The 21,801-nt window shown below is 40.6% G+C and overlaps 1 protein-coding gene across 1 annotated transcript; it reads left to right on the top strand.

Moving 5' to 3' along the window:
• The first annotated feature begins 4,125 nt into the window (after nt 1–4,125).
• shps (putative monoamine oxidase sheepish) lies at nt 4,126–18,991 on the top strand. Its single transcript, XM_080273734.1, has 11 exons — nt 4,126–4,133; nt 5,855–5,978; nt 6,765–6,912; nt 7,832–7,952; nt 9,035–9,191; nt 11,582–11,697; nt 11,866–12,150; nt 12,601–12,780; nt 14,484–14,668; nt 17,521–17,679; nt 18,569–18,991. Exons 2-11 carry the CDS (start codon nt 5,867–5,869, stop codon nt 18,684–18,686), a joined length of 1,581 nt encoding a protein of 526 aa, XP_080129860.1. The 5' UTR covers nt 4,126–4,133; nt 5,855–5,866; the 3' UTR covers nt 18,687–18,991.
• Nucleotides 18,992–21,801: the final 2,810 nt, after the last annotated feature.

Here is a 21,801-nt window from a genome sequence, read left to right as displayed (position 1 = left end):
CAATAAACAGCACTGTAGACATGATCTTCATGGTGGCAAGTTGTCACGGTAAGAGAAATTTCGGCTTCTCAAGACAGCAGATCGCTCCTCCAACTACCTGCCTGCTAGGGTGAGTGACTAAGCTCCTCACTGGCTTCCTCTGTTTTTATACACCTTGATGTCACTAGCTGCTCCTCCCTCGAAGATTATCCCCCCTGTACTAATCCAATAATTGCTTAAGTACTGGTATTTTATGAGCTGATCCTCGGACACACCTCCTCTCCGTCAGGTAGAGGAATGAAATTTTATGGCTATATCGTTAGTGTAGGTGGAATATTAGATGAGTATTGAGAGATGAATATAGTTCCTTTTCTTCTGCCTTCAGATGTATATAAAGATTAAGTCTTACTGTAAGTCCTTGATATCCGCAGTATTCTACATATTACGTAATCAACTTGCTGACATCACACACACACACACACACACACACACACATTTATCGCTCGTGGTTCTCTTTAGAATTCCTGTAATATAAATGCATTTTTTTCATAATTCATCAGGGCAAGAGCATAAAAGAGACAACTCTTAATGGAAGGGGCAGCAACTACATTATTAGGTAGCTTATTCCATTCGTCAACTACTCTATTGCCAAACCAGTTTCTATCTATTTCCTTACTAAAACGGAATTCATCTAGTTTGAAACCATTACTTCTAGTTCTATCTTGTATGCTCACTCTAAGTACCTTGTTAATGCCTCCCTTATTTATTTCCTTCATCCACTTAAATGCCTCAGTTAAGTGTTCCCTTATTCTACGCCTTTCTAGTGAGTGCAGATGTAGTCTTTTTAGTCTGTCTTCATATGAGAGGTTCCGAACATCATGTATCATTTTTGTCATTCCCCTCTGTACATTTTCTAACGAATTATGTCCATTCTATGATACGGACACCAAAATTGTACGGCGTAGTCCAAATGTGGCCTGACTAATGATAGATAAGGTTGCAATATTACTTTAGATGTCCTAATGCTTACGCTTCATGAAATAAACCCTAGAACCCTATTTTCATTATTTCTCGTATTAATACACTGTTGCCTTAGTTTGAGGTCTTTACTAATCATAACTCCTAGAACTCTCTCATTCCGATTTACTAATTTCTTTGTTATCTAAGTGTTATTTGGTATCTCCAATGGTTTTCCCTGCTTTAAATACTTTACATTTTTCACCTTTAATTCCATTTGCCAATTATCAGACCATTTAGACAATATATCGAGGTCATTTTGTGAGTTAAGGCAATCGTCAGTCGAGTTAGTGATACGCCCTATTTTCGTGTCATCGGCAAATTTGCTAATACTGCTAGTGATTCCTAAGTCTACATCATTACCTAAGTCTAGATCTTGGACGAGGTCATAGAGTATGACTCAAGGATAAGGGACTGAATAGGGAGGCTGCCAGAGATCGAGCAGCATGGAGAACCGCCATTGCGTGGCGAAGGCCGATGCATGCAAGCATGTTAGAGCCTTTATAAGCGAAACGAAGCCATATGTGGATGTATACCTGTATGTATATCTGTTGTTTTGATAATCTGAAGTAAGATGACTTCCTATGCACTTTCGCCTGCCATTTTGGGATAACATGCATATGCATAAATAAATATATTCCTGTCTTTGTATACATGAATGTACAAGCTTGTTTCAGTATAATGATCTACTTTTCTATCTTGTGTCTTTAGCTGACATAATGATTTTGTTATTTGTAACCTTCCCTATGTCAAATAAACACGAAAGGACCAACAGGTGTGTTGCTATTTACTTTCGTTTGTATTCCTCCTCTGAATTCGTATTCCCTCTTTCCGCCGGCTTCCTCCCTCACTCACTTTCTCCTTTTACTCCCGCTTCTTCACCCCCTCTGACCCATCCTTCCTTCCCTACACCACCTTCCCTCCTTCTTCCCTTCTCCCTCACCCGTCCCCATCTTTGGCTCCTCCACGCTCCTTGGAACACCTGGATCTGCTGCTAAATGAGGGACGGCCAGGTGGGGCGGCCTATGGGATTAAGGCCTCGAAGCCTTCAAATTTAGGTCGACGACTCATTAATCTCTCCTCTCATATTCCCAGGGCAGTCACAACGACAGCATATTATGGAAATGTTGGATGGGACAGACACACAGGTTAGAGCTTGAATTTTATACTTTGATGTTTCGGGCTGTACGTAACCCATTTTCAGAGATGTGTTGCCGGAAACGTTAAAGAATATAAGAGTTCAAGCTTTTAGCTGTGTCTCTTTCACACCCAGTGTTTCCACTTTGTCGCACTGGATCATCTACATACTGTGTATTTAGTAAAACAAACAGACATTTCGATCCAAGATCCATCAAAACATGGACAGGTATATACATGCATACATACATACAGCATATATATATATATATATATATATATATATATATATATATATATATATATATACAGTTCCATACCATTTACGAAGTTTTCTTCAACCCTTTCATCTTAGAGAGAGAGAGAGAGAGAGATTCGGATGTACAGTACTGTATAGCTATCGGTATCCGGTAAGTGAAATGTGTTTATGAATGCTTTTGTGTATCTAAGTGTGAATACGAGTATTTCTGGGTTGTGTATGAATTCTTTTGTGAATCTAAGTGTGAATACGAGTATTTCTGAGCGGCATATACTCAATTTTGGCTTTCATGTTATGTAAACCTATTCCTCGCTTGTAAATAATGTCAGTTATCATACCCTTTTTACTCTGCCTGGCCTAAACTTCCAATCACTGTCTTGAATGCTAAGGTGCAGCAAAAAGATTAGCAACAGAGTATGATGCTGGTCACGAAGAGGTGCTATGGAAAGGATGTAAAACTGTAGCATTGTAATTTTCTGTCACTGAGCTATAGGTGAAATTAGCTACAAACGGACGAATATCTGGGCCAAGTTAAGGTAAAAGGACTACAGCTTCCTTAACAGTATAATTATAAGAGGGTCAAAAGGGAATGATTTGGTGTGCAGTCTGCCTAAGTACTGTATTTCTAATTCATCATATATTTGTGAGAATAATGTAAGTTAAAAATCAGTATCACAACTCTCTCTCTCTCTCTCTCTCTCTCTCTCGGGTACTGCCAATATGTAGGTGAGTAATGGAGTGGCCTCAGCGACAATTAACACCTCCCCTCCCCCTCCTCCCCTTTGTGCTGTTTTTGGTTTCCATTAGTTAATCTCTCTCTCTCTCTCTCTCTCTCTCTCTCTCTCTCTCTCTCTCTCTCCACAAGTATGTACAGACTTTCTAATGTTTATGTGGGTATTTAGTTATGCATGTAGGTATGCTTCTCCGTTTACCCATCAGTCAATCAGTCCTTCTGTTTGTCTAGCTGTGTTTATCTTCCTATCTGTCTGTCTGTTTATTTATGCATCTATCTTTCTCTCTAGCTTTTCTATCCTTGTTTTTTCTATTATAGTCTCATAGCAGCTGCCTACCATGGGCCGCCACGCCTACTCTTTCTTATGTCGCTATGTTCTTCTAATCTATCTATCTATTTATTTAACTGTCTGTATATGCCAGACGCCTACCCAAGATTTTATTCAAAGCGATCGTGACAAAAACGTCCTTACTTCTATCTCTCACTTTTCACTGGTAATATATGGAGTAGTTTATTATGGTTCGTCTATTATATGAAGAGAGTTTGGGCGTTGTCCCTCTTGGGAATTTCTTAGGCCGCTCTGCCAAACGTGTACACCTCTCTGTTTCATGTCAGCTATATACTACTTCTAAATGAAGTTTATTTACAGTATATATATATTTAATTCTTTAATAAGGCTTTCTCGTTCTGTGTCTCCCCTCCCCACCTTCCTCCCCCATCCCCGACTAAATTCAGCAATATATGTGGTCACCTAAATTACATGCAATAACACCTGTGAGCTGTGGCACACATGCCTGTATTTTTTTTTTTTAATTAGGTTCTTTATTTACCATTCAGTACAAGCCCCAACACTCTGGGGAACACATGCCTGTATACCGCTGAATTAAGTACGTTTAGCTTGTGTTTCTAGGTGCCTCGTTTTCTTTGGTGTCAGAGATCTCGGTGGCAGTCAGCAACAGGCCGACCTTGGCCTTGGGGCGTTGGTGCCTGATGTCGCAGGGACAAGGGGTGTGTACGTGTGTTATGTGTTTACAGTATGTGTTGAGGTGCTGCAGGTACGCTGTGTGGCCACACAGATCAAGTGCTGAGTGGAAAGTGTGATTAAAATTCAGATAGAAAGGAAAATTTTAAGTGATTAAAATCCAGGTAGAAAGGAAAATTTTAATTATAATCTACAACTCTCCTAACAGGGCTTTGATTCCGAAAACGTTTCAATAATTAGTCAGTCAACATTATGATGTTAATAACAGGTTGGTACTTATTATTTAATCTCTGCTACGAGCGGTTTCTTTCAGTAGCCAGGCTTAAAGTAGCCTACCGTTACATCGAAATGGTTAACGAGTGGAGATTGAATCAGGAAGAGAAGCTTGAACTAGGAATATATCGCTCAACATTTTAAAATCACAGTAGGCAACTAATTACGTAGGTAGGTGGGACCACAATAGTGATGGTGACTTGCAAAATATTTTTTCCATGTTTATCACGCACGCCGATTTTTTTTTTTTTTTTTTTTTTTTTTTTTTTTTGAGGACAGAGTGAAAAACTACAGCTCGTTTCGACCGTCTACCTTTACTGTTGAAGTACAGTAAATAATTCAGGGGAAGTTTATCTTGCGGTACGATATGTTGTAAATTTATTCACCCTACGATCATAACGATTGTTCATTATCTGAATAATGACATGAGGAAAGTACTTGCATAAAAATGAAAGTTACTTCATTGTAGTAAAGGTGTTAAGTAGCTGTCCTCCTCTGCTGTTCATTCTTAAATCTTTTTGATTGGCATAGTGATTAAATCCTGTCTGTCGTTTGATGATTTAATTGAAATACGAAATAAGTGAACAAATAAGTAAACCAGTAATCTGGCAGGTCTTGGAACCAGTAGTTAGTTAAGGCATTCGCCACAAACCATTAAATGGTTTATATATGTTCCTCAATAGAGAATTGCCATTTCATTCCTTGATCTCCATTGATACCCTCCATATCAGCAAGTACAAGATAAGATTCTGGTTAGGGAAGACTGGCTTAGTTATCTCTCACTTAAACGATAAGCAATCACATTAATAGGTATGCTGTATACAGTACAGTATATAATTTAAGATCTTTCACACACGACCTTATGCTTAATATTGCCTTTGTACTTTGTGTATTTTGATAACGCTATCCTTCAAGAAAACTAATACAGTATTAAGTGTGCTGTATGCGACAATAAACTGGTTAAAAAAAAATACAATGCTAGGGAGCCGTCTAAGTCAGAGAATACAGCCTGGCACAACGGCCTTGGCCACTGAGCTTTTATTTTTTAATATATTTTTTAGGCCAAGACCAGGCGTTTGTTCATCTTAGCAGTAAGATAAGATCTGATCCTGCAGTGGACCTCATGCAGACTGACACAAATGTCATAGATTCATGCCAAGGTATTTTACTCTGATGAATACGATTAACTGAGGAAAATCCCTGCAGTCGCAGGCCTAAAAATTTCATTGTGATGTTCGTATATATATATTTTATTGTAACGACCTCATGTTGAGTCCCAAGTAATCATTGTAGAAAACTACTTCCTTAGCAAAGTTCTCTGACTTAAATATCGGTAGTAGCAAATAGTACGTGTGTGTGTGTGTGTGTGTGTGTGTGTGTGTGTGTGTGTGTGTGCTGCGGTATTTATGTAGCCAGTCTTTCTGAACAGCCTATTAAATGTATTTGTGTGTCTATTAGTGCACGTCTGTTTCAGGCTGTGGACGTGATGGCGGTGTACGACGTGGTAGTGGTAGGCGCGGGCGTGGCTGGACTCACAGCCGCCCACAAGCTGAAGTCCTTCGACCCTGACGTCTCTCTGCTTGTTCTGGAGGCTTCAGGTTAGAGGATTTCAAAGTTATTCTCACTTTTTCCAGATTCCCAAAAACATTTCATCCATTCCTAATGTTTTAGTTCTCATTAGCCCCTCCACTGCTATGAAATGTAATCTATTCTTGTTATCTCCAGACGATTCAGTGTAACTTGGTTGAGACTTCGCACTGAAGGGGTTAGATATAGCCTTCTTGGATGCCTTCAGCAATAGGGGTCTTTCCTAAGTTCAGATGAAAACTATCTGTTGGGTGTAAGAATAAACAGATAAATACATCACCGGAATGAAGAGTTAGAATTTGTCAAACCTTATGTACTGTTACGGACATAAATATCGATTCACTTTATGGCTATTGATAACTAGACAGTGAACAGTGGCTTTCGGAACTCAAGGATGGAATCATTGCAACCCATCAGTCTTTGTAGTACATTGTGTAAGAGGTTCGTAATGGTTCGATCAGTAAAAGCAAGGATATTACCTTCTGCAACTGTTCTCCCGTATGAACCCGTACTTTTACTGTTGCATTTCTGCGTCGACAGTAATTATTTCAACATTTTTTCATCATTTTATGTTTGCTTCCCATGTTCCACGCGCTCCTGCATGGCCCTCAGCGACATTATTGCGCTGAGTAATCGGGCTTGTATTGAATTCTAAACAAAGATTTAAACCTTTTGCCTCAATATCATTCCGTCATTCTCAGTATGCTTCTTTTATTTAAATATACTGTAGCATGAACAAAATAAATCATACGTCATGGAACTGAAAGAGCAAGCACCCGTGCACTTTTGGCTTACAGGTCGAGTTGGAGGTCGAACTCTTACCGAGGAGGTGGATGTTGGGGATGGGCGGAAAGAGAAGTTCGACCTGGGAGGGCAGTGGGTGGGGTCCACCCAGCGGCATGTCTTGGACCTCCTGCACCACCTGGGCCTCGAAACTTACCCACAGTGAGTGTAAGGGAGACCACACCCTGCACCGACCCACAGTGTGTCACAAATTATCCCCCAGTAACTCCATACCTACTTACAATAAGTATGAAGTAAACCACACTCCAGCACTCCACATCTACCCACAGTGAGTAATAAATATATCAAAATCTCACACTTCACATATACGCACAGCAAATGTCAAGTATTTCACACCTCCAGACTCTACACCGAACCCACAATGAGTCCCACATACAGAATATCAGAGAAGTTTTGTAGGGTATGTACTCAGCTCCTTTGTTTTGTGCGTGTGTGTGTGTGTGTGTATATATATATATATATATATATATATATATATATATATATATATATATATATATATATATATATATATATATATATATATATATATATATATATATATATATATATATATATATATATATGGGGTGGATGTGGATGTGGTTGAGAAGATTAGGAGAAATACAATGAAGTGGTTTGGACATGTGGAGAAAATGGAGAATGAAAGACTGACTAAGAGGGCGTATGTAGGTGAGGTGGAGGGAGGGAGAGGGAGGGGTAGACCGAGGATGAGGTGGAGGGATGGAGTTGAGAGGTATAAGAGGGAGGGCGGGGGTGAGTTGGGGGGAGGGTAGTCAAATGGTGGGTGACAGAGTGACTTGGAGGCGTTTTGTCTGCGGCCACCCTTTGCGGGATTAGGGCGTCGGGCTATAGATAAATAGATAGATAGATATAGATATATGTTTATACAGTATAATGAGACACCAAGAAAGTCCTGTTGAGGAGTCTGTCAAGTTAGGAGGGTGTCCCTGGAGTTCTGTATTCAGCCTTTTGCTAATTTAAAATTATGATTGTTGTTGTATTATAATGATGATGATGATGATGCATTTCCTTGTGTGCGTGTGTGTCCCACGGTAAGGTACATGGCTGGTCTGAAGGTGATGCAGCTGGGGGACGACAAGCACCGCACCTACACCGGCGACATCCCATCCCTCGGCTCCGTGTGGGCCCTCATCCAGCTTCAGCTCTTCATATGGAAGGTGGGGTTCAGGGGACGGATTCACGGATGTGCTTACGATGACTTTTATGTCATAACTCTAATTTGTTTTTGCAGCAAGGACATGAAGAGTGTATAATAGTCCCATATGGGGCTTCTTAAGCCCTTGAATGTGGTTGGGTGCTTTTTTCATTATCTTGGTATTTTTAGACAACTTTTTTCAGCTTACAAGAGACTTTTCGAACTGGTCGGCCTAGATACAGTCTTCATTAATTAGTTCACTATAAGAGATCTTCCTCGGAGTTGGAGAAATTTGTCTGGAGACTAAATACTATTCACTGTAGCCTATTTGCCGACCCTCCAGAAGGCACGACTACACTACATAATTAAAAAAAGAGTATTTTATTCAACTTTATGTCATCATTTATGCAGGATTAGAGGAAGGAGAGAGAAAGGGTGAGGAGCAGTTAATGTAATTCGCGCTTGCTTTGAAAACCGGAGAGAGAGAGAGAGAGAGAGAGAGAGAGAGAGAGAGAGAGAGAGAGAGAGAGGTGCCTGGCCTGCTGTGGAAGGTCTACAAGCAGAAAAGTTATTCACATTTGTTTGTGTGTATTTACTTGTTTTAGCGGTATTGTGACTTGTATGCAATAGTCGCACATTCGTTATATATATATATATATATATATATATATATATATATATATATATATATATATATATATATATATATATATATATGAGGCTGTAAACACGATGTTCACATGACGGATCCGGTATGACAGTACGACTGTAGTCTAGTGTAGACTACATTGGTGGTGTGCCGCCACGGAGTTGGCGGGCACAAATTAATATGAGTGACACACTCTTCGTCAGTTTATGTGATTCAGAGACAAAGCTGGTAGCAGGCCTGCCCCTGGGAGGGTCTGGCAACAAGAATAAAAAACATCAGATTGGAGGGGATACAGTAGATGCCACCTGATTGGAAGGGTTGATATAAGATATGCTGATGTCAGTGATACTACCCTTAAATAGATAGCTAGATACTACCTGTAAATAGATGTATAGATAGATATACAGATAAATAGATAACAGAAAGATAGATAACACACTTCGCCTCCCCTTCAGGTAGAGCGTTTGGCAGCCCAAACCCCTGCTCTGGACCCCTGCAGCAGTCCCCACACCCACGAGTTGGAGGGTGATACGGTGGAGTCTTACATGAAGCGGCACCTCACCTGTCCCGCCGCAGCTCAGACCATTGACGTCGCGTGTAAAGCTGCATTTGGTGGGTGTCGGTGTTACTGTTCCGTCTACCGGCATGTACTTTTTCTGTAAACTTCTGCTACTAACTGTTTTTGTTTTGTTACCTCTCCCAATTTCGATACTTCTACTGTTTTATATGTACCTCTCTGTGAACTTCTGTTAAGATCTTTCCATCATTTCGATACTTCTTGCTGTTGGCTTCTACTGCCTCCATGAACTTCTGCTGCTAGCTTCCGCAGCTAACTACGACTTAACGTCCGCAGCTAACTTCACAAACATCTTCTAATTCAGCTGCTAACTTCCACTATGACTCATAATTCTGCTTCTGACATCCACCACTACTGCTAATTCTGCTGCTGACTTCCACAGCTAACTTCCACCATTAGCTACTCCGAATATTGTTGCTAACTTCCGAAACTAGCTTCCATACTCCTATAAATTCCACTGCTGACTTCCACCACTATTCCTAATTCCACTACTAACTTCAACCGCTACTCCTAATTTTGCTACTAACTTCTACAGCTAACATCTACCACTACTCCTAATTCACATTTTAACTTCCACCGCTACTCCTAATAACGACATGGCACAATACCTCATGTCCTGCCGAAGCACAGGCCGTAGACGTAGTATGTAAAACTGCCTGTGGTGGGTATCAGCTCATCTTTCTTCTAATCTCTTCAAACTGAGGATATAAATCATTAAATTACTCTTGCAGCCTCTAGATGATGAAATTGGGATTAAGAAAAAAAAAAATGGTTCGTGAAGGAAGGTTTATGAGGACAAAAAAATATCTTGTGTACGTAGCAAGATTAGATTGAAAAATGACATCTAATACCAACGCTCGCGGCTAAATTTTACTGCTGACTAATGCTACAAACGTCTGTCTTATGCTAAATTCCTCTGCCAGTTCCGATACTGACTTTACTATTAGCTTCGGTCTTGACATGCGCTACTAGCTTCTGTTACGTCCTTCTGCTACAGTTCTTGATGTTCACTATACTTATGTTCTCTGTTACTGTCATCCGTGTCTGCCTGGTCACTAATTTTTTCAGCTTGGCCCGGATTGTCGTCCTTATTCAGCTTAAGTTTTATCATGTAGCTCAGTGGCAAGACATTATTGTGGCTTTGTATCCATTTCATAGCACTTCGTGGCTACCACCTTATTATAGCAATAACTAATTGTTATAACTCGGCTTTGGAGATGGAAAGATGACAATTTTAGTCCAAGTTACAGTAAAGGGAGTATAATTGAGGCCAAAATTTTTAAAGGGTTTTGACTACTTTGTGGGATAAATAAGATTTCATAGTAATTAATTGTATTCTGAAACTATTTTGCGCTTTGTATTTTTCACCTTAATATTATTCACTCTGGCTGTTAAGTGTTCTGTAGCTATGTAAGAAAAGATATTACGAGCAAGCAATAGTAAATACAACATAACTTCAAGAAAGCTTGTGAATACGGATCCTGGATCCATTCTTATTTTTCCTGTCGTGATGGAGGGTTTGGTTGGCGCGGGAGTGTCTTCTTTGCTATCCTTGTCTTATTCTAGTAGTTTAATCACACTCTGGTAGGAGCTGCCTAGCACGGGTCAACTGACCTACTGCAGTTACCCTCTCATAGGTTCTTAGGTAAAGTCTTTCTTAATTTAATATGTATCGTACACAGAAAATAATAAAAAAAAAAAAAAGCTCATTTCACTAAAAGGGTCAACAAGACAGCCAGTGTCCTTTTCATCTCCAAATCTTGCAGCGTGATCTAGCAGTATTTGCAGATTCTTAAGACGCACTGCAACGTTACTTGTGTAGTAATCCTGCTCTTCTTCCTCTTTAATGTTTATCTTGAGAGTTAGTGATGATGATATGATGGTGATGAATAAAATGTATATAATTAGCTCTTGCAACGTGATAAGCAATATTTCCATCCTCTTCAGACACTGCAGCATTACATTTTTTCTCTGTATTTGATTTGCTTCTTCTCCTTCTGTTCATGTTCTGTAAAAAAAATATTATAAATGCCTAATAACCTTATTCACGTGTCTCATTATTAAATTTTGCCCACCCCCCCTCCCCCAATAGAAATTGCCTAGTGTGGTCCCAGCCCAGTGGGTTTTGCTTTCATCTTATTTTTCTAACAGTATGGTTCAGTTTTAGTGAGCTTTTATTTTTACCGAAGATAGTTTGGTATGCACCCAGTAGACTTTTGTTATCTTTGTTATATCAGTTCACGGGGTAGGCTGGTAGTGTCCCAGTCTAATGAGCTCTTGTGTTAACCTCACAGCGTAGCGTGAAATGAGCTTTTGTTGTAATCACAGAGGATATGCTGCTGTGGCCTAACTCTGTGAGCTTTCGTTTTCATCTCAGAAGACATGTCTGACTCCAGGCATATGATCTTCTGTTTTCACCTCCCAGGGACGGACGCCTCGAGGATAAGTCTGTGGTTCTTCCTCGCCTACGCCAACGCTGCCGGCGGTGTCATGAAAGTGTTTGAAACTAAGAAAGATGCTGCTCAGGAGGCCAGGGTCAAGGTTAGCATTGTGTGTGTGTGTGTGTGTGTGTGTGTGTGTGTGTGTGTGTGTGTGTGTGTGTAAACGTGTTTTACGATACATTTGCCAAAAGTTAAAACAGCCACCCAAATTTTTTAAATTCACGTTTAAAAGAAAAAAAAAAAAAAGTTTCAATTTTCATATTTCTAGGGAGGGACCCAACAGATCTCCGAGCTCCTAGCAAAGAAAATCGGATCAGGGAATATTTACGTAAACCATCCAGTGACTGAGGTGCTGCAGGGGGAGGCGGAGGAAACAGTGGTGCTGGTCACAGGAAACGGGGAGAGGTTCACTGCCAAAAGGGTCATACTCGCTGCGCCCCCGAATATGGTGATCAAGATGAAGTTCCAGCCTCTCCTCCCTCCTTACAAGAAGCTCGTGTGCGAGAACATGCCGATGGGACACCTTACCAAGTTCATTGTCAGCTACAAGAAGGTAAAATTTACATGTGTTTGGCTTTTGTGGTGCTGATTGCATTATTCCAAGGTGTGGTTTATGCTCTCGCTGGCTAGTCTCTACACTGTATATTACCTTTTGTAATTCCAGTTTTTCTTATCCCAATGCCCCGTCTCAAATGCACGTTTTCCATTTGACGGCATTCAGACTTCAGGTGGTTATTTTCTTCTGTCACTGAGTTCATCAGCATACTCATCATAGAGAGTATGACACCAGTTCCGGGGAAGGAATCACTTTATTTAACGTTTTGTGTAGTCTCATAAGGATAACCGAATGATCCAGCACGCTGGAACGTTGAATAACTAGATTCTTACTCGGCGCTTGGTGTCTCATCGTCATTATCTGTAATCACCACACGTTTACCATCATAGTCACCAAAATTTTATCAGTCTTACCTGAGCAGTGACTATTGTATGTGTCAACACCTAGGCATTCTGGCGCGAGAAGGGGTACTCTGGTGAGATTGTGAGCCACGGGGGTCCCCCAACGGTGCCTGGGGTGAGCTGCGGGCCCCTTAGTGCCTGCTTTGACGCCACAACGGATAGCGGCACTCCGGCCATCGTGGGATTCATCGCTGGTCGACAGGGCATCGAGTGGCACACCAAGACTGTGAGTAATCCTAAGACATTCTTGTAGGTAAGGAGGTTTCGTAACACCTCTTCCTTAGCACTGTAATCTTTCCTTGTTGTACTTTCATTATCTCTTGTATGCTGTTTCCGTAGTATGTATCAGTACTAAAAAAAAGTTATAGACAGCATAAAAAAACAATAATAACAGTTAGTCTACCACCGTATGACTCATTCTCAGCTGAATAAAATCGTTGGTCGTTGGCAAGACTTAAAAACTTCAGTTGTTCCGATCATAAGGTAGTAAGGACCGCATAACACCATTAGTCTTATGCGTCCCTCTCAACTGAAAAAATAGTTTGATGTTAGCTGTAACAAAATGCTAGAGCAGTCCAGATCATGAGAGCAAATATTCTTTTATATTATTGTTTCCTGAAGCAATGTTATGAGAAAACAAATCTACATAGTATACAAGAATATATTAATGTAAAATATGCAAAACATAACGCCAAGGAAGGGGTGCTTGAGAGAATTCTTTCCCACGAAAATGCTGTCCGATGAATGTTAGGATTCCAGGAGAGCGTGTTTAGTGGTATTAGTGACAGAATAGTGACTTGATAGTTTTAGTATTCCTAGATCAGGTTCGCTATGATCAGTGGGTATGTACTGCAATGACCAGTACTTGAATTAAAATAGTCATTACTTTTCAAACAGACAGACAGTGGTGATTGTATCTGTAAATGGCTCAGTCAGATGCAGTCCATTTGAGTCGTATTCGTTAGTTTATGTGCATGATCACTTTCATACTCACACTCTGAATTAATTGGGCTGGATTGATGGGATGAGAGGCATTTGAAGTTAAACCACAAAGATTTGGTATATCAGGAAAAAGATCGGTTCTATGCACTGACCTTCCCTTAAGTGAACTTCCTTCTTATGACACCGCCGGACGCTGGTGACGTACCCTAGATCAGGAACATGATACAGAGCAGCACAGTAGCTCGTGGATGACGGCAGGGGTAGGGGAAACCTGGCAGCTGAGCATTTTAAGGACGTATATGCTACTTATTTTATATTATTCCATTATTCTGGAGTGATGGCAGAGGGAAAAGAGGGAGGAAGCTGAGGTGGAGACAAAGCAGCAACACAGGGAGTCTGGAGTGAACAGGTGTTAAATAATAAAGACGTCATCCAAATGAAGTGGTTAACCTGTTGACAGTTTACAGTGCTGGGTAGTAACCATATAGCCAGATAACGGGTCAATATGGAGCATATTCTTGCTACCCTGTTATCTATAGGCGGAGAGACGCACATGCGGCCTTCATCCAGGAACTAAACCCCCACAACTTTCCCTGCTCTTTCCTGTGGCGGGATGCTGTCAGCTGCAAAGGAACATTGTTTCATTTCATGGGACGGGCTGCAGGTGAGGTTGTTTGCCTGTCGTTGATGGGTCTGCATGGTCAGACGGACTGACGTTACTTGACAACAACGACAACAACAACTGCCCCTTGATTCCACTGACGCCTTTTAAAAGTTTAGTTTTTGTACTTCGTGACGATTTTATTCAACTTGGGAAAGGCCTCTCATATTGAAAGGGTTAATGTCAAGAGAATATTGCCTAGTGCATGAGGCGTAGTGGCAGAGTGAGCTTTGATGGCATGAGATAACAACATTTTTCTTTGCTGATGACACAGTGAGGAGAGATATTGACGGGCAAAATTTACTAACCAATAATTTTTCTGACAGAAGGGGGAGAGGGAGGCGGCAGTGGTAAGAGGGCTGATGGAGGCGCTGGGAGAGGAGGCCGGCCACCATCTCAGCTACACGGAGAAGGTCTGGAGTGAGGAGCCCTACGTCGGGGGGTGTCCGGTAGTCTTTGGGGTCCCGGGGGTAATGCACGCCTTCCCGTACCTCCGTCTGCCCTTCCTCAGGTATGTGTGTATGTGTGTATGTGTGTGTTTACATTCCATATACTACTTATGATATTCTACTACATTATCTTCCTGCCTCACATATTTTTCAGTACTAATGGTGTAATTTGCCATTTTACCTATATGGTAAAAAGTTTGGTGTTTGCTTGGGAAAATTTGCGTAACACATATTGCGCAATGTCTTACGGAAGGTTAAATGCCTAATTAATAAGTTTTCAGGTATATATTTTGTGGCCCTATTTATGACTAAGTAGTGTTTAGGGCACATTTCATTTAACAAACATCCTGCACGAGGATATTTCCACGAATAATTTAACCATCCATCCATCCATTGCCAGACGCCATGTATCCCAAACGGGGTGGTCAAGGGCTTAGAGTTATAAATCTAATAGAACCTTGTAATCTGATTTTCAGCAAATTAAAATTTATTTCAAGCAATGCCCCACCATGCTGGTCAGAGATTCAGAAACAAACGTGTCATCAGTTTTTATTGTAAGTATAGTTTGCAGTTTTTTTTTTTCCCCCTATAAGAAGTCGTTGATACTAGACTCATTGAAGGTTGCTGTTTTGCGCAGTTGCGAAGCATGCTGTTTATATCTTTCAGAACTTTATGTGGGTATCGTTTTGTAGAAGTCATCATTTTTTTCAGTCTTTCATATTGTCAGACAACAACACCAAAAATAGCATGCAACAATAAAAGAATGGAAAGGTTCAGAAAGACAAGCTACCCAAAGCATACGACCATTTTCTAAGAATGATTACCGAGAGAAAGAAAATGAAATAATATGGGGAACCTTGCCTGTTTTGATTCGTATCCCCCTTTAGACCCCTGTGCCTGTATTAATAAAAACTTCTAGAAGTACTCCTACAATTACTACTAAAAGTGGTTGTAACTGAGAGTTGCTTCTAAATGTTCCTCTTAGGAGGACTTGTAGTAGTAATTTCGCTCCTACCATGAAGTGTTACCAGCACAAAGAATCTCTGCTTAATATATTTAAAAAATTACCATTACAAAGCCTTAGAGTATCAGTATGTAGTTTAAAAATGAAAAACTAGTTTTTATATACAGAAACAACATCTATTTGACCTTATATTATGATTCTTTACGAATGTCGATGAAATGGATAAAATGTAAACACATCGTGTGGTCAGCTGATCGTGCCTGCTACCATCGGGGCATCGTGTGTACATGGTACAGTGACCGTCAACAATGGCACAATTTCAAGATTCCACGGCTGCAGATAAGTTCAGGAGAAAGAAACTGGATGGAGGGAGTGTACGAGGGACCTTCACAAACCTCTTAACAATGTGTGGAGCAGTTAGAGCAAAGGGTGTTTCCGTTATCACATTGCTCACTGATGGCTGCGATGGTCCAAAGTCATCACAAGTACACTGCAGCATTTTTCCAGGTGCAAGGTACCTAAATAGTATCAACACTTTCATCTCGGGTGTGAGAGGATGGTTTCAATGTGTGAGTCTTTCCAGTACATCTCTTACTAAATCAGTAATAAACAGAATGCCCTCACGATCGAAACGGTACCTTCTTACAAGTTCTTGATCATATTCCATGAATGCATCCTTCCGAGCTCGAAAATTTCTGCGTGGTGGATGGTGTCGGTCAGCCATGGTCTATGTAGTCTTGTCTCTTGGTGTTTGAGGGACGCAGCTACTGTGATTACTGTGATTAAAAGCCCTCCTAACTCCTTAAAAAGTCCTTGTGGAGGACTTTTATTTTTTAGCGATTTTACGAGTAAACTTAGGAGTTGAAAGTAACTTTTAGGAGTACTTCTAGAAGTTAGGAGCCAAATTTCACTTTGAGAGGAACTTTTACTCCTAGGAGTTTTTATTAATACGGGCACTGGCTTGCCGTTTTCTGCTTTGTGCATCTACCAATATTGATGTACTGGGGGACATTCTTACCCTCCATGCTGACTTCTTTTCCTTATAATGCCCTGGCGCGAGGATATTTGTGTGTGTGTGTGTGTGTGTGTGTGTGTGTGTAACATCATGCATAAGAATTAATGTGCTGTGTATTTTTTACCCATTTCATGTAGTATCGTGTTTCCGTATTGTGTTTGTGTATGCGCCACTGTATGCTTTTGCCCTCATGTATGTACCCATCCTGCTTGGTTGTCAGCGACAGCGTTCCCCAGAGTGGAGGGGCTTGATGTGAATGGTTAATAATGAATTTAAAAAGAAAAAAATAATAATAATAATAACTTTGCTTTGTGTAATATTTAGTTTGAGTATGTACTATGCCGATGTTAGTGTTTGTTCTGAGGTTTATGTCATTGTTTTACACAAATACGTAACATTTCATCAGGGAGCACAGAGGAAACAGTTATATGCATTTTCACTGGTGAAATCTGCGCAGCATGTGTAACATCTTCATCCTGAGAGCTTATCATATTATCTACTTATAAAATTCCACCACTTACTCTGCCTTGCTAGGGGAGAATGCCGGGAGGAGAGCTGGAGTGGCGTTACGGCTCGATGTCAAGCATCCACCGACACATAGGCAACATCTAAACAAGCTTCTTAAGCCAGTTTTGGGTTTAAATGGCTGTGTATAAAAGCTGTGACCCAAAACGGTTGCGGAATAATTTTCCTATGTAAGATAGGAATTATATGACATGGTATTTGACCTAATACTATAGCTTAAGCAATATGTGAGACTAGTGTTTACATAGTAATAGCAGATAACTTTGCGGCAGTTTTATTCGATCGAACCGCAGTGTAATGTGCAGAATGACGTGGCACAAAACAAAAAAACGTTATTAGTGAATGATGGCTGAGGTGTTGTAACTCACGATACAAGAGGCTTCAAGTCATCCCAGAATTCTTTGCGTCAGAGTTCACTTCGCCGGGACCGAGACAGCGACTGAATGGATGGGGTTCATCAGCGGGGCGGTGCAGTCTGGGGAGAGGGCCGCCAAGGAGGTCCTGCACTGCCTTCGTCCTGATCTAGTTACTGAATCTGACCTGCGAGGGACCTGCTACGACCCTAAATGGTAAGGAGAGAGTCGGCAATTCTAGAGTATATATCGGAGTTAGAAAAAATTCAGAATATGTAACTTTCTTGAAAATACAAGACAATTTTTGTTGTTGCTGCTAAGTTAATATATAGTCAGAACACCAAATTTAACGAGATACTGGATTATTGGTACCCATGTTTGGGATCATAGCCATTCCTATCATCATCATCATCATCATCATCATCATCATCATTATCATTATCATCTCCTACGCCTTTTTCCCCTTGGGAGCCCAAACAGGGGATGGCTTGTACAGAACCACCTCTAAGCTACCCTATCCTAACACACTTATCTCACTCTCTTAGACATTCCACTTCCATCTCTCTCGCCAGTATATTACAACACTCTCCATCTGTACTATATTAGGTTTGTCTTTACCACCACTTCCCTTGATCTCACCTTCACAAAATTTCCCTCTCACCCTTTCGATTTTCATGTATAGGCCCATACCATCTGAATGTAATCTTTTTAATTCACCCAGTAATGCCACATCTCACTTCGGTAACTCTTTATTCCGTTCCATAACACCCATAAAGTTCACTGGTACTTACACCCTCCATCCTACCCCATGCCTGCAGCTTCACCATTAAAGGTCATGTCTACAGCGTATTGTAGTTACTTGTCTCACTCACTACCCAGCTTTCACTCCCAGACGCATAACCATATGTATAGTAATTCTCCACCTGTTATATGAATTCACATCAGTCTCAAAATTCGGTACCGTAGCTGTAGCAAAAAGTTTCTGAATGATCTGCCAGAAAGTTGGTGTGGAAGCTTAAATTCAAAGTGCGAATTTTCATTCAAATCCGAAAGAAAGAAAAAGAAAATCGCTTAAAATTCCTGTATCCTAATTATCTTAACGAAGGACACCAGTGGCGCCCACCAGGAAGGAGGCTGGATCATCGCCACTCCTCACACTCTTTCGTCTCTTCTGCATCGCTCTGGCTGTTGCTGTCATTGCTTACCTTATTGCGAAAGCATGAAAGGCAACGAAAAAATTGGAGAAATGTAAGCATCTGAAGAAATACACGAATACTACGAAATGTGGAAGAGGGGAAACTTGAAGAGAGGCGGATAGAATGATCAGATATAGAGGAACAAAGTAGAAGACAAGTATGGAGCAGTTTTGCAGAAAGCGGTTCAGATTTAATCTTAAGCACGGCTTTTAGAATAAATGATGCAGTTGTATTGCATACCAATAAACATTATTTCAACATGCTAATCTATTTCCTTATCAGTTCTACCTGATTTACGCTGATTACCGCAATATGTGTTTTAGGATTATATATACTTGGGTGAATAAAACCTGCAAGAATAACATGACACAAGAGTTCACCAGTTCATTCCGAAAACACACTTTTTGGAACTGGAGAAGTTAAATATACAACAAGCTTAATCTGTTAAGTAATGCAGATCATTCACGGGCTGAATAGAAATGTCTGGTTGAGGATGACTTACTCGTATTTTTCGCCTTATTCATTGTGCCCGTTAATATTTTTACCCCGATCAAGAGAGATTATTCGAACTGGAGGGGTTAGATAAGGCCGTAATTAGCCTACAAATCTTTCCTAAATTTAGTAAAATCACACGGCTAACCTCAGGCCACCCAAGTACCAAACGAAACACACTGTTGTGCTCAGTTGGCTGTGGGATTTCATGGACACTTTTTATCCCGCTCGTGACAAAAAAATTAGAAGCACTGTCTTTACCAGGTGAACATGTGTCTGTTATTTTCCGCCATTTCACTGCAGGGACGACAAGAACCAGATACCATGTAACAAGACAGGTTCTGGCTTGTGATTATTGGACTTATTAAATGTTTGTTCGGTAGCCAATTTGCCCGTAATCCTCTCAGCTCTAGGACGTTAGCCTAATGTGCTCTTTGTAATATTTGTGAGGCTATATGCAGCTTTTATTATTAGTTTCAGTAGCAGTGGGTTCTCCTAACCTGAATAGGATAGTCCCGAAGCAACACAGTTAAATAAATGAATAAAAAAGTACATAAAATGCAAAATGAACAAATAAAGATATATAAATGAATAGATAAAGGAATGACGTCCTGTAGTTGAAGGGTAACGTAAAGAGTGGCCTTGTATCTGGAGAGTCTCAGGAATTCTGCACACTGGTGATGAAGAATGCATCTAAGCAATTGCAAAGAATAACTATGCTTATGGAATGTATCACCCTTTGATGTCTTGTCCGAGAGGGTTTTTTTTTTTTTTTTTTCCAGCTGAATAAGAAAAAATTGAGTGCCAACATGAAAACAGTTCCTTAGGATGTCACAACCACTGAAAGGGTTAATCATTAAGTAGCATGTAAGCTATTGAAATACTCTTAACTTTATTTCCTGTATTGCAGCGCTCAATAAATTTTCGTTACTGCTAAACGACTTTATTCTGTTAAAGGGAGGCCTCTAAGTTTTCTAGTGTCTCTTCCATACCGGTTCATTTGTGTATGGCACGTTAATATTTTCTTGCTTTATATAGCAATATTTGTTATAAAAATAATCCTGAATTACGCTGCAAGATAATACTAAAGTGAAATATGCAAATGAATCTGCCAGAAGGTATCCCAAGCCCACGATAATACGACTGCATTTTTACTGTGAGGGGAATGTGTGAGGGTGACGCTGGTGGAGGAGTCACGCCAGAATGGAGGTTCCTGTGGTCACTCGTGGTTGCAGGCTGTGTTTTATAACACGGCGGGCTTGATATTTACCTTTCCGTTGTCGTGAATGTACATGGACTATTGCTGGGGTAAAACTAGATAATTTTATACCGGTGGAAAAATATCTAAACATTCGAAAGGTTAATCGAGTCAGCTTTGGACCCCGTGACTACTAGAATTTCTCTGATGAACAAAATCGTCTCTGGTGGCACTCACAAGTTAGCGCATCTGTAAAAGGCGAAGTGATCAGCTTCTTTATCCCGATGCCTTATTTTTTCTTATAATTTTGCCACGACCGTACAGTTTTATTCAACTTTTGGAAAGGCCGCTAGCAGAATCCTGGCAGTTAGAAGTGCCCGTCTTACTTGTTGTGAATAAAATCATTTGAAGACATCAAGAATAACGTGAAAATGGACGACATCGTAGTGAAAGGGTTAGGATGGTCCAGGGTGAATTCAATGGGCCGAGTGTGTTTTAACCCCTTTAATTGGGTGGCGTGTTTTTTCGGTATATTGTTGCTACCTTCGGACAATTTAATTCATCTTAGAGTATATCTTTTGTAGTGAGAGTATCAGTCCAAGTTACTTCTGACCCCTTAATTCAGTAAGTCTTTCCGAATCTGGGCGTACCGAGAAGCAAGTATGGAGTAGGCTGCTGCACTTCGTCGGACCTGAGGATATGGTGGGTCAGGGTGTGTTTTATATAGGGGTATGTTCTGTGACTGTTTTGTGGGGCAGGATGCATTTTGTTGGGCAGGGTGTGTTTTGTGTGGTAGGGTGTGTTTTGTGTGGTAGGGTGTGTTTTGTGTTACAGGGTGTGTTTTGTTTGGCAGGATGTGTTTTGTGTGGCAGGGTGTGTTTTATGGGGATTGTTGTGTGTTGTGGGGCAGGATGTGTTTTGTGTGGAAGGGTATGTTTTGTGTGGAAGGGTGTGTTTTGTGTGACAGGGTGTATTTTATTGGGCACGGTTTGTATTGTGTGACAGGGTGTGTTGTGTGGCAGGGTGTGTTTTGTGTGACAGAGTGTGTTTTGTGTGACGGTGTATTTTGTGTTACAGGGTGTTGTGTGTGGCAGGATGCGTTTTGTGGGAAGGATGGGTTTTGTGTGGCAGGGTGTGATTTGCTAGGCAGGGTGTGTTCTTTGGGAAAGGGTTTGGTTTGTGGCCAGGGTGTTCTGCAGGACAGGAATTGTTTTGAGGGACATGGTGTATTTGTGGGTTTGTGTATGGAGAAGGGTGTGTGTTGTAATATGTGTTTTCTATTATAGGTGTGTTATCAGACTGTATTTTAATTAAGTGATGTTAAAGTGTGTCTTGTATTAGTGGTGTCTTTTCTGTTTTGTGTCAAGAGTGGGTTTTACATCGTGTCTATTTTATAATTATGTCAGTTGCATGTTTTTATCAAGGGTGTGTTTTATATCCACGTTTGGTCGC

This window comes from Coenobita brevimanus, chromosome 55 (genome assembly GCF_032717465.1).
Source record: "Coenobita brevimanus isolate Jiangsu-jjx chromosome 55, ASM3271746v2, whole genome shotgun sequence".
Lineage (NCBI taxonomy): Eukaryota > Metazoa > Arthropoda > Malacostraca > Decapoda > Coenobitidae > Coenobita > Coenobita brevimanus.
The sequence above is the reverse complement of the archived record's forward strand: the minus strand, read 5'-3'. Positions and strand labels throughout refer to the sequence as shown.